The sequence below is a fragment of the Cetorhinus maximus genome, chromosome 18 (assembly GCF_964194155.1).
Source record: "Cetorhinus maximus chromosome 18, sCetMax3.hap1.1, whole genome shotgun sequence".
In the NCBI taxonomy this organism is placed as follows: Eukaryota; Metazoa; Chordata; class Chondrichthyes; order Lamniformes; family Cetorhinidae; genus Cetorhinus; species Cetorhinus maximus.
In genome coordinates this window covers 43,824,018-43,837,642 of record NC_135896.1, presented here as the reverse complement: position 1 = coordinate 43,837,642, position 13,625 = coordinate 43,824,018, and the positions used below count along the sequence as shown (strand labels likewise).

The following is a 13,625-nucleotide window of genomic DNA, read 5'->3' as shown; positions in this document are numbered from 1 at the left end:
CTTCCTAGCTCCTTAAATTCTACTTGCAGGACCTCATCCCTCTTTCTACCTATGTCATTGGTACAAATATGTACCACATTGTCTGTTTGCCCTCCTCCTTTAGAATGCCCTGCAGCCATTCAGTGACATCCTTGACCCTGGCACCAGGGAGGCAACATACCATCCTGGAGTCACATCTACGGCCGCAGAAACGCCTGTCTGTTCTCCTTACTATCGAGTCTCCTACCACTATTGCTCTTCCCCTCTTTTTCCTCCCCCCCCGCCCCCCTGCAGCTGATCCACTCTCAGTGCCATGAGCGTAGCTGCACTCCCCGGAGGAACCGTCACTCTTACCATTTTCCAACACAGACAAATGGTCCTCAGGTGAGGTGCCCCCTGGGGATTTCCTGACTACCTGCCTGACAGCTTTCTTCTGACTGATGGTCACCCATTCCCTCTCTGTCTGCACTTGCGTAAGCTGTGGGGTGACCATGTCTGAAAACATGCTATCCACGAAACACACAGCCTTGCAGATGCATCTCAGTACCTCCAGCTGCCACTCAAGCTCCGAACCTCAGAGCTCAAGTAGCTGCAGCTGGTGGCACTTCCTGCACACGTGGTCGGTCAGAGCGCAAGGAGCATCTAGGACTTCCCACCTGTTGCAGGTGGTACATAACACGGGACTGAGCTGCCCTGCCATGCCTCTCGTTGAAAGAAAACACTTTAAGTTAAATACAGTAACGAATGTTAAATTATTAATGTACTTTAAATAAAAACTAGAACTCTTACCTTTCCTTAGCTTAATCTATTTTAAACTGGAGAAAAACACTTACCCACTACTCACCGATCAGCTCTCACCTTTGTGCTGACGTCACTTTTGAAGCTTCCATGCACTTGCACTGGTTCTGATTTCTCCGTCACACACTTGCGCTATCTTGTGACGTCACTCTTGTTATTTTCAACAAGAACTGACTGCAGAACACTCTTCCCAGACTGCTTCACCACGATGCTGACTGCAGGACACACTTCCCAGACTCAAAAGGAACCAGATGAACATGCAGATTTTCTTATCCTTAGAACAGAATTTTTTTTCTTTAGTGTTCATTCATGGGATGTGGGTGTCACTGGCTAGGCCAGCATTTATTGCCCATCCTTAATTGCCATAGTTGAGAGAGCATTTAAGAACCAACCACATTGCTGTGGGTCTGGCTTAAAAGATTCTAAAGACAAAGAGATGGTAGTCTTTTTATTAATTAATAACAAGAACGTTAAAATTCTATTTTTTCTGGAATTTGTGTGACAATCTTAATTTGTGTTGAATTCTTGAAAGAAAATTATTTAATTTTTGTACTGTGAAATAAAGATATGGGTTTGCAATATGTTTACTGATGTCTTTCAAGGCTGCATTAGCAATATGGTACTAAACATTATTTTGTTCCAACTTTAGTGAAATTATTTTTGTTCTGATCCTTGCAAAACTAAAAATGTGGTTTACCTGGGTCCATTGGTTCCAGTCTATTCATATCAACAAAAGGAATGCTGTTGATTTAGCTGAGCATTTGTGTGTGTTTTATAATTACTTTTGCAACTCAGGAAAATTGCAGTGGTGATAGGTCCAATTTTATACCACTTCTATTGCACGGATTTTAGTCTCCACTTGATGTACTTGTTAAATGGGATTTTGTGGCAGACAGTTATTTTAGTAGCTTTATTAGTCTATTGGAAAAGTTTACTTCAGTACCAGGGCATAATCAAATTGTGCCCCTTTGTTCTTAACTGATTCAGTGCTTAAACATTTTTGACATGAACCAACAGTATAAAAAACACTCCTTGTAACTTATTAAAAAAATAGCAGAAGCCTTGACAATTGGGGTTCCACCATATTCTACTAATGATCGTGTCCTCTCATGGTATTAATTGTTAGCAACACTCATGTTTGTTGGTCTTGGCAAATGCAGCAAGTATTAACAGCTGATCTGTCAGCTCACAGCTTGCTCATCCATCCACCCAAATCTCCAGTCACCACAGACCCACAGCTTTTCCTCTTCTACAGAGATGAGTGTTAAATACAGTATTCATTCACCTCCGCTTAAACCATTAGCAGCTTTTAAAAGCACCAACATATGCTAGACTGTGACTTTAAAACCAAAATTGAATCTGCCTGCTTAAATGCACTTTTCACTGGTAGGTCAGTTGATGGAACAACTATTCCACACCAGCTGGTCTTATCAGCAGGGCAAGCAGAGGTACTGCTGCAGAAAAAGCCTATGTTGGTGAGTGGGAATACATGAGCGTTCAAACTTCAAAGCAGTAATCAGCAGTGTAATTTGGTAATTCATGATTATTCTCTAATATATGTTACCCACTTAGAAAAGGGTTGTCTTCAGTATAGCATGCCGTGAATTACTCACACAGGCAGAGTTCTCATCTTGACTATGATGAGTGATGAATGAAAGCTGCTTCTTAATCAGGTAGGGGAAATGCATAGTCATCTCTAAGTTGTATTCACGAACATACCATTGGCAAGGGATACCAAAGAGGATCAAATGGTTAGAATATGGATCAAGGAAACCGGTGGATGAAAAAGAGAAGATAACAGCAGTGGGAAAGTGTTTTTACCAAAGTTCCCTCTAAGCCACGCAGCAACCTATAAGTTCCCGCATGGGTCAGGCACAAATGTCAGCCCTTTTAAGTTATCACATGTGTGGCCATGCAAAGAATTCAAAGGGCCTGAACACAAACATATCAGCAGCGCATTACAAAAAAAAAGTGTATATTGGTGCATACTTTTTAAAAAGCCCAGAAAGACATGAAGTGCAGCAGCTGTATAAAAATTAGTCTGAAGAAAACCAGTTCTATTCTATGTGGGCAAAGAGAATAGATGAATTCTTAGAACAAAGGATATTCTGGATGAATGCTTGCATCTGATTGCTATGATGATTAAAATTACATTTGTGAGCTCCTCCAGTGATTGACCTGATTAGGCTGTGAATAATTGAACTGTGTGGGTCAGAACGGTTCAACTTTAGCCTTCAATCTATCTGCATTAACTGCTTACAGGCAGGGTGGTGGAAAGTTGGCTCTAGTACCCTAGCTTAAGGAGGTAGAATTAGCCAGAATTTCCCCTTCCTGACCAATGTGCAGTGACCCCTGCTGCAAATATGGATAATATATGGACATTGATGTGGAAAAGATTGGACCAAGGTGTGAATATTTTGCAGTATGTACATCTATTCCCATACATGAAGAACATGTTTTTACCAAAATAAAACAATATGATTTTCTGGTTATGTTACAACTTTTGGTGCGGATGACTTTACCATAACAGAAAAGTATTTTTAATTTGTTTTGTCTATAATGGTTGTAGTGGTGATGTGTAACTGAGTAGTGTGGGATGTTGAGACAATTCTTACATAATACAGGGTGAAGTGTACGACTTACATTCTTTCTATAGGCCCTACCACCGGAGCAGCGAGCAGTGCATGCTGATACCTACAGAAGGATTGGGCACTTGTGAAGGCTTTCGTTGTAAACAGCTTTTTATCATAAGTAGAAATTGTTCTTGGAAAAAAAAAGAATATTTACACTTCCTTATGTTTTGGAGAAAAAAGTATGGTGTGATAAATTATTCTTATTTATTAAGTATTTGATGTAGTAATGTGATTTTTAGTAAGACCAGTTATTGCATAAGTGCCAAGTGTAACATATTTATTTAATTTTATTTAAGTTATTTAACTTTTCTAGTGTTGTAGATATCCATCACAATCATTAATTATGTACTTAAGTTTTGAAGTTCCACATAAAATGAATTTGTTTTAATTCATGTCTTCTAGAATAAATTTTCCTACTCTTAAAATTGCAGCCATAAGTTACAGGCCATGAGTTATATTGGACAATACCACCATAAGCTTCTTGCAATCTGGAGAATGTGTGAATAGTCCTGATTTTTTGATTGTCTGTTCTGAGAAAATGGATGTTAGCCTCCCATTTTGCAAATGTTTTTCTCTTCTGTACCTACTCAGTTGCTTTGATGCTTATCAATAAATCTGTTTCTTACACTTTCAAACCTACTGCCAAAATGAAAAAATACTCTGCTTTATAGTAATTTACAGTTTTCTGATTGACATGGAACTCTCCCTTTGTTATTTTTTAATTTTTGCAATAAATCTGTGATTTTTAATTTGTGTGTGCGTGTTTTTATATGGTTTAGTATTGCTTTGTAAATGGTACAAAATACTAATTAATAATGCAATGCAAACAATTTGAAATATAACATTGTATGCAGTTTGTCATAGTTTCAAATTTCCAATTCAGAATCGTTTTTGCCTCAACCATAGACACTTAACCACTGTAAATCAATTTATACTGCTGTGGTGATGCACATAACTGCATCGTTATCCCTTTACTCAATTAGAATAATTAAGGAGTTTTTTTTTTCTTTGATTTCATAAATCTTTGTATTATTTGCAACTTAATTGATTTGAACTCAGAATTTGCTTTCAGGTGACTGTTCGAGCAATTCTAAAATGTTGTTGAACTGACTGGCTGATCTCCCATTTGTAACATCAACTGACCAAGCTCCCTCTCAAATTAGTTCAATAATATCTTTGAGGGCTTCTCCACAAAGCACACAGTCACTTAAGGCATATTGCTTTCTCTTTATTGTGTTGTTCCAGTGAGAGTTCAAACATGGTTTTAAATAACTGTCTAGTGAACACTAAAAATGTTGAAGAGATGTCTACTGAAATTCAGTTGATTAAAATGATATAAATAAACTAAAATGATATAAACCAACTGTAGATTTTGTCTTATCTATGAAATTCTACTTAATTAAATGTTGTATCAAGTAGATTTAGAACTTTTTTCACTCAAATGTTACCTATATTTTGAGATTTTGTCACATAGTAGAATGATGCATTCAGGATTTTTACAATTAGATATAAATTCATGGTTATGGTTTTTGCCTCATTTTTGACTCATCAACAATGTATTTAATATTTTCCTTCTAGGAAGCATATGAACGACTACTAAAAAAGATGGAAGAAAGGATGCAAGATGTTGAAAATAAGTTAAGGAATATGAAGTTAATTCTTCAGGACAAAGCCATCCAACAGAAAGAACAAGTAAGTTGCAGATGATTATTGCTGTAATGAATGTAGTTAGATTGATCATTTTTTAATTCAATTACTGTTAAAGTATGAGACAGTTGTATTGGTTCGGCACTCATTTTTAAAAAAACAGCCCAATCATTTTACTTGGCCTTTCCTTTTTCTGAAAAAAAGGAAGATATAGGGCTGAATTTAATGCTCCCTCGCTGATGAGTTAGAAGGTCGGGCAGACACGTTAAATCCAGCAGGATGGGCTTAACGCTTCCCCGCTGGCAAGTTTGAAGGTGAGGGGGCACTTTAAATTCAGTGGACGCCATGTCTGCTGCCTATCTGCCCACTCACCGCTGCCACAATTTTACCAACAGCGGGGAGGGGGGGCATCATGTGCTCTTGGACCAATTACAGCCTTTAAGTGTGCAATTAATAGCCACTTAATGGCCTCATCCCACTGCCACCAGGATTTAACCAAGCGTCCAGCCCAGCAGCTTTCCCTGCATGGACTGATAGCAGCTAGGTGGGGGGCAGGGGGCCTTCTTAACAAGCCCCGGACCCACCAGAGGAGCCCTCCCCCAACTGTAACAACCCCTGGGTTCCCCTTTCCCCATGACCTTCCTACCCTGGCCCCGCAACCTCCTCACCCACCTCACTGAGCTTGGCCCCAGCAAGACCCCCACGCTTACCTTAAATTCTGGATTCAGTGCCAGCAGTTCTCTGAGGTATGACTTCCTGTTGCTGAGGGGTGAAAATCCCACCTCAACTCAGTCAATGGCCACTCGGCCATTTAGTTCCTGCAGAGCAGCCATTGGGCTTGTGGACGGGCTCTTCCCCTGACGTTTTAGGTGAGAGGTCCAGGGAGTACAGTGCCCCATTAAATTCAGCCCATAGATTGGGAAAATAATAAAATTATTCTAAAGTAGCCAGATAATCGGTTTAATCAAATCAAGAAAACATTCATGGAAGAAAACTCTACAAAAGACTTTACTGACTTCTCAATGCACATCTCTTTAAACGGACAACAAAAATAATGGAATAGCTTTTATAACTTTAGTTACTGTTGATTCCCAGCTATCAAGGAACGCTAAAGCAGATGAAAAAGTCAAAGACTTGTTTGTTGAAAACGCTCAACTCCTCAAGGCCCTTGAAATGTCTGAACAGAGACAGAAGACAACAGAGAAGAAAAATTACCTGCTTGAAGAAAACATTGCAGGTCTTAATAAAATTCTCAAGGACCTATCAGCACCATCATTGTCTGCGGCCTCAACTCGTTATTCATCCTAATGCATTTGATAAATAAAATAACAAGGTGCAGTGCAAAGAAGCAAAGCACTTGAAACACTATTGCACTTTATAGATTGAATATTTCTTTAGTAAGTGCTTAGATTTTCCAGGACTCCAATATTTTCTGTATTTCAGAAAGGAAAATAGAAAAAGGTGCTGAGCAAGAATTACGTAATACTGCCCGAAAACAACTGGTTTAGAAAGATTGGTACACTTTACTGCTCCTTATTTAACTTCCAAAGGGAAATTACACATTCAGTAATCCGATATGAACTGCTAATTACTTATTAGAGACCATGGGGATTTTTAAAAAGAACTGCTGTTAGGAAGTGGGGCATTTGGTTTGATTAGTTTTTAAACATCTTAGACCAAAGAAAACTAACTGGGGAAAAAAAGCCAATCAAAGGCAGCTGTTGTGCTGGTGTTGCAAAAATAATAAGTGTATTTGTAAATAAGACCAATTTTGGCTTCTGTATTATCCAAAGTATTAATGCTGTTCATTTAAATGTAAAGAAATATTGTTCTATGTGTAACTTGTACAGTTTGTATGCCAGAACGTAAATGTGAATCAATGAAAAAGTCTTGTGTTCTTGAAGAAATGTAAATACTGTTATTTAAGGTTAAAAAGCAAAATACTGCAGATGCTGGGAATCTGAAATAAAAACAGAAAATGCTGAAAAAAAGCTCAGGTCTGGCAGCATCTGTGGAGCGAGACACAGAGTTAACGTTCAGAGCTTCAGCTCTGAAGAAGTCATATGGACTTGAAACGTTTGCAGGTCTGGCAGCATCTGTGGAGAGAGAGAAACAGAGTTAACGTTTCGAGTCCATATGACTTCTTCAGAGCTGAAGCTCTGAACATTAACTCTGTTTCTCTCTCTCCACAGATGCTGCCAAAACTGCTGAGTTTTTCCAGCATTTCCTGTTAAGGTTATACTATGCAGAACAATCCAATCGAACCTGTGAGAGTATTCATGTTTCAAACTCCTGGAAAATGTATTAATATGCAGAATTTCCAGGAGTATCATGCTGCCTGCCTAATATTTAATTTTGTACAGAATAAACATTATTTCTATTACAGAAAACAAAACTTCTTAATTTCAAATTAATGTAACAATAAAAGTAGCTTGTACATGGTGTTTGCTCTGAAGAACTTGCTCCTGGATGATAATCCCAACTGTTTAAAAGCAGTGGTTATTCCCATAAAATTAATATTTGTTACAATTATAGAAAAGCAAACTTTTTCACTGCTTGAAAACCAAACTTGAAGGTGGATAGAAAATTGTTTTTTAAATAAACTCTGCATTATTTCCGGAATAATACATATATGATTGTGGGCAGAATCATCCCAGATTAACACTAAGTGTGGTAGCAGGCGGGTAAAATGATGTTTTACCCGCCGGCTGTAGTGGTGGGTTTTCACGCAGTATAGTCCCAAACCCACCACAGTAATTGTTTTCCTGGGAAACATGCCATTTCCATGGCAGGCGGGCTCTCATTCGCCCGCCATGCCATTATCTCGCCACTTCATCTCGCCGGCTGCCATATTTAAAGTCCAGCCGCGCGCACACCTCCGTGCTTCCAGCCCAAGACTGCTGCAAAGACGACATGGCCCTGAAAGGCAAAAAGACTGCAGCCCCCAGGTTGATTGATGTGTCCCTCAACCGATTTTGGACCAAGTGGAGGCTCACCAAGATGTCTTCTACCCCACCTCTGGCCGCAGGATGGGCAGCAACCTCGCTTATCTGGCTTGGGAGACGGTGGTCAGCACAACGCCCTGCAAAAGAGGACAGCAATCGAGTTCCGCCAGGGTAAGTCAGTCTTCTTATCGCTATCATCTCACACACACATACATCCACAGGGCCCTCACTCTGCCAGTTCAAGGGCCATCACCATTCACTCTCACACACACATCGTTCTCATTCTGTCCATGGGACCACACATGCCAAGCATACTTATCATCTGGCCTGGCGGCGTCCTGCTTACACTCGTTCCATCTCTATTCATGCAGGACAAGCTGGCTCACAACAAGAGGGAGAGGTCACAGACTGGTGGAGGAATGCCTGAAATCCAGGTCCTCGTGGATTTTGAAAACTCAGCCATCCAGTTGGCTATCGAGGGTCTGGACCGTTCCTATGCTGATGGTGAGGTCGGCAGTACTCTACCAAGTGAGGATCCAGCAGTGCAACATGCATCAGACAACCATGATGAGAGCAATGTGTTTCACAGGCCACTGCCGTGCATTAATTATCTCCCCTTGCTTTTGCAGACATCTGCAAACAGCCGACGGAGTCCACGACCCAGGACCTCCAATCAAGCCCCGAAGAAACCTCTGAAGAGGAATCTGGAGGCACCCTCCTTGAAGTCATGTCACAACGCTCACCCACACCCTGCACCAGCGCAGAGACACGCACTTTCGTGGGACCTAGCTTTAGAATAGCCTCAGAATCACAATGTGGTGAGCACATTGCACTGTCTGATCACAGCAGGTGGCGGCAGTGACTTCCATGGTGTCCAGCACTCAGAGGACTGTTGGAGGTCAGAAATTTGCTGAGTCCAAGTCAGATGATGAGCCTCCTGGACTCGGTCGCGTCACAGTTGCTGGAGCTGCAAAGGCCCAGGACGTCACTCCTGCACTGCTGTGTCAGCTGAACTCCATTCCTGACACCATAGTTGGCCTCCAAGAGGGGTGTGGGGCAGCCTGATCTCAGTCCAGCTACCCTTTCTCTTCAAGGAGTCAGCCAGGGGCCCTTGGGCACCCACAGGGAGGAGGATCAGCAGGTGTACCCCCCCCCCCCAACCAGGGCCATCCGAAGGCAACTCCGGGAGCGTCCGGCCCATCCGAATCCTCTCTTCCTGTGACCTCAGCTGTTCCAGCTCCACAGGCCAAGGGGGGTGCCACTGCCAAACAGCAGGACCCCAAAAGTAGGCCAGCGCCCTCTAGAGGAGGCCCACCAAGGACACCACAGGCAGGGCGTAGTGGTCAACAGGCTGCCTCCACTTCTGCAGTGGATGTCTGGGCAGCACCGAGATGTAGTGGCAGGGTTAGGAAAGCTAAGAAGAATTAGTTGCATAGCCTGGGCATGGATGTTAATCACTTGTACATAATATTTACTATTGTCAATAAATTCCCAAGAATTCCCCAGAAACCCTGCCTATGGCTCCTTGTTCTGATGAGCAGTGTTCATGTCACTCAGATGTGAAACCTTTCTGCACAAGATAAAGGCAGGTGTCTAAGTCCAGGGCCTCTTTCCTGTGCTTTGTGCAGCCTTCAGACCAAAGTGATGGTCTGGCTTCACACTTACTAGACACATTACTGATGCCTGCACCTCGATGGTGCTTGTCATTGCTGCCAGAATGCAGTGGGCAGGTGCCACAGAGTTCTCTCATTCTGTGTGCTTTCAGCACCTTTAAGGTGGGGCTGGCTCCCATCTTTTCAGCATCTGTGACCAGTGACACTGTGCTCCTGAAGGGATCAGGTGCTGAAGGTGGACAAAGGATCAGATGCTTTTAAAATTTCATGGCTGCATCTCTATGATTTGACACTGATCACAGAGCACAAGTGAGCTGCCCTCAGCCAGACAGGAGTCAGACATTCTCAGAGGCTATGTGAAGATCTATGGAATTTCCTCACTGCATGTCGTCATCATCATCCTCCTGCAATTGAGTGACTATTAGGGCCTCCACTGCATCTCCATGACAGGAGCATTCTCACAGAGGGTATGTACTCTGCCATAAGCCAGACTGGAGTCAAATATTCATAGATGCGATGTGAGGATATACGGTGTCTCCTCGGTACATGTCGGCATCATCCTCCACAAATCTAACAGCTATGAGGGCTTCCCGAATGTGCCTGCCTTGTCTGACCAGTACAAGGGCCGCATCGCCATCATCGTTGCCTTCGACGACCTCATCACCATCAACATCCTCCTCATCAGAGGAGACCTCCAGCTCTTGCATCTCCTCCTCAGCCAGCTCCAGGTTGTAAAGGGCGCAGCAGGCGACATTGCATGACCCCCTCTGTGGACTGTATCGCAGGGCTCCACCAGACTGGTCCAGGCACTCCATGCATGAGTGCAATCTGAACTCTTAATGCTGCACCCAGATGTTGACTGGTTTCTGGTTGTGTCACAATGGAAGCTAAGACATCAGCCATCAGATACTACATCATGGTTGAGTCCCCATGTGTGCTGGTAGAATTGGCCACCACTTTACGCTGGGAAGGCTGGGCTCCAAGCTCTGCACAAAGCCCTGTGCCAAGTTGGTGCCAGATTCCTCCTCGTACCTTGACATTATTGTTATGACGCAGCAGTTGGTCAAGCTGAGTTATTTAAAAATCCCGGAGGTAAACTTTAAACAACTGTCATAACCTATAATTTCATTTGGTATGTTTGAAATGCAAGTCTGAATTCAGGCATAAAGCCACCAGTTCTCGAGAGGTTTAAATCAAACTACATGAGACATTTATTAATTTACACAAGTTAAATATACACACATGGCTACAAATTACTACTATCATAATTTATCAAATTCCCAAACTAATCTTCATTAAGGCAACAGCAACCCATAGACTTTAAGCAGAGACCAGGCAAAGCATTTTCAAAGTAAATTCAAAATGAGGTTCCTTTCACTTTGGTTCCTTTGCAGTCACAGTGGTAGGCTTACAGGCTTTGATGTTACATTGCCTCTGCCCTGCACACATGAAACTGCTGTGTCATAACCAGCACATCTCTTTGAATGTAAATTCTCACTTTATCACCAGCCTCTTTGAACTCCACCTCTTCTAACAATAAAACTCCTTTCATAGTACCAATTTTATTAGTAATATAAACATTGCTTGGTCTCTCCTAGCTAGGTGCCAGATTTCACTCCCCTTCTTGAATGTGCTAATCAACAAAATGCAAATGTACCTCCACCTCTGTACATCTCAAAATTAGTATACATCAAAGCACCCAGACTAGCTGGCTTTAATCTAATTAAGACACGCCCACGTACTAAACCTCTATTTTAAAAAAATAATTTCTAATAGCATTATATACATTAATAGCTTCCTGACAACATTGAACTCATGTTTTTTTTATCAGGCCTGCCTATTTACCAAGCATTTCATTGTGCATACCCATCAGCCTTGTTCTGTCCCACCTGCAAGATGTACTGCAGCAACTTGCCAAAGCTCCTTTGACTGTACCTTCCAAATCTGCGACCTCTACCATCTAGAAAAACAAGGGCAGAATACACATGAGACCACCTGCAAGCTTCCATTCCCAGTTCACTCACCATCCTGACTTGGAACTATGTTTCTGCTCCTTCCCCATCGTTGGATCAATATCCTGGAACTCTCTCTCTAAAGGCTGTGGGTGTGCTTACACCACATGGACTGCAACAGTTCAAAAAAGCAGTTCACTACCAGCTTGCACTGGGGCGTCAGGAGGTGAGTTAGTTGCTGTAGAATTCCCATCAACTGACCCACTTTTGTAGCCACAGTATTTATCTGGCTGGACCAGTTAAGTTTCTGGTCAATGTTAAGCCATAGAATGTTGAGGGATTCAGCTATGGTGATATCTTGATATCACAAGGACTGAATTGAATTGGTTGATGACTGGCATCTGTGATGCTGGGGACCTTGAGAGGAGGCTGAGATGGATCATCCACTCAGCATTAGGAAAGGGCAATAAATGCTGGCCTTGTCAATGCTACAAACCCTGTAGAGGCCGATAATGTTTTAAAAAGAAAGGAATTCCCACTACACCAAATGGTGATCACTTCCTTTTCTTTAATTTCTTGGAGCTCTCTTTCAAGCATTCCCTTTAGTTCTATTGGTACTTTATGTGGGAGAGTGAATCACTAGTTCCTATGTCTATCCTCAAATTCATTGTCATCTTCCAGGGTATGTATGTTTTGATTTATTTTCTCATACATCCTGTAGCTCTGCCTTTGGAGCTTTATTTTTTTTTACCATTTTCTTTCTTTGTTCTGCGTATCTTTTCTCAAGGATTGAGCTTTCCATAAGCTCTGCAGCTTGATCTGTATGTGGAACATTTCCTTCTATCTGTGAACTCGTGGTTGTCCACAACTCCTGAACACCTTTTACTTTGTCTGGTGGGCAATTTTTTGTTGTTGTTTCAACCCTACGTCAACTCTGCTGCCTTTCTCATGACTTAACTGAAAGCTAGCCATTTGGGTAGTCAGCATCTTCATCTGTCTACTCATGACTTCATATACTCAGGTAATATTACAGGCTGCGATATTGTGCGCTTGTCCTTTCCAATCAGATCTTTTTTGTAATTTAGGGTGTGCAGAACCAAAAATGAGCTGATCTATCAGCTTTTCATCTGTGGCCTTGAATTTACATTTTCCAGCTGCATTTTTCAATCTTGTTAAGAAATTGTCAACAATTGGTTCCTGCCTCAAGATTTGAAATTCATAACAATAGATCTGATGGTTGAACTTTGACTGAAGATATGTGCTGAATTTTTCAAAAATTTTGCTTTGGATTTTACGATTGGCCTTACTCATCTCCAGGCTATTAAACAAATTTAACCCTTCCTCTCCTGTCCACAAAAATATGTAGATAACCCTTTCCTTTTCAGCTAGAAAGCTACTGAATGTCAGTCTACACTTTTGTTTAAACTTCTCAAATACCTCTACAGCATCATCAATTCATCCTGAGCAGGAGCTGTGCCCACATTGCTACAGCAGGGCCATTTTATTTTCACACAATTCACTGTTTATCTCTCCCTGGCGCTAATTTGGGTTGATTTTTCCAGCCTAATTCAGCATTAAATCCGTTTAAAATGTTTGGGATTTTACTCGGAACCTGCTACCACCATGTTATGTCTTCTTGTTTGCAGAATTTCGAAATAATCACAAAATGCTGGAGCTTCTTCAATTACGGCTAGTAACCTTATATAGTGCTGACGGCATCCAACTGCAGTGCAGCAGCAAATGTGACACCCTGGTATATATATATTCACATTACAATTATTTCCTAGCTCTTTACGAATGCTACAACAATATAACATTGTGTTATGTGTAGAATGTATCAATGTACAGTGCGCATGCTTAGTTGTGCGCCGCTGATTGGCTGCAGCATGTAAACAATGGTGAGCATGCACCTTCCGGCATTCCCCGGTCCGGTTGTTCCCGGCATTCCGCGAGCCGGGCGGGGCTCCGCCCCCTGGTTTCCGGCATTCCGCGGGCTGGAGAGGGCTCCGCCCCTCGGTTTCCGGCATTCCGCGGGCTGGAGAGGGCTCCGCCCCCCCT

The 13,625-nt window shown here is 42.0% G+C and overlaps 1 protein-coding gene across 2 annotated transcripts in view; it reads left to right on the top strand.

Annotated features, from left to right (window-relative positions):
- nin (ninein (GSK3B interacting protein)) overlaps positions 1 to 7,499 on the top strand; it is a 182,665-nt gene extending 175,166 nt beyond the window's left edge. The window contains exons 28-29 of one of the 2 annotated variants that reach the window (XM_078562560.1): positions 4,989 to 5,102; positions 6,153 to 7,499. In XM_078562560.1, coding sequence (XP_078418686.1) covers positions 4,989 to 5,102; positions 6,153 to 6,365 — 327 coding nt within the window. In that variant the 3' untranslated portion in view covers positions 6,366 to 7,499. Of the gene's footprint in view, positions 1 to 3,433; positions 4,158 to 4,988; positions 5,103 to 6,152 lie in introns of those variants that run through there. The other variant, XM_078562561.1, reaches the window with a different exon arrangement.
- The last annotated feature ends 6,126 nt before the right edge of the window (positions 7,500 to 13,625 follow it).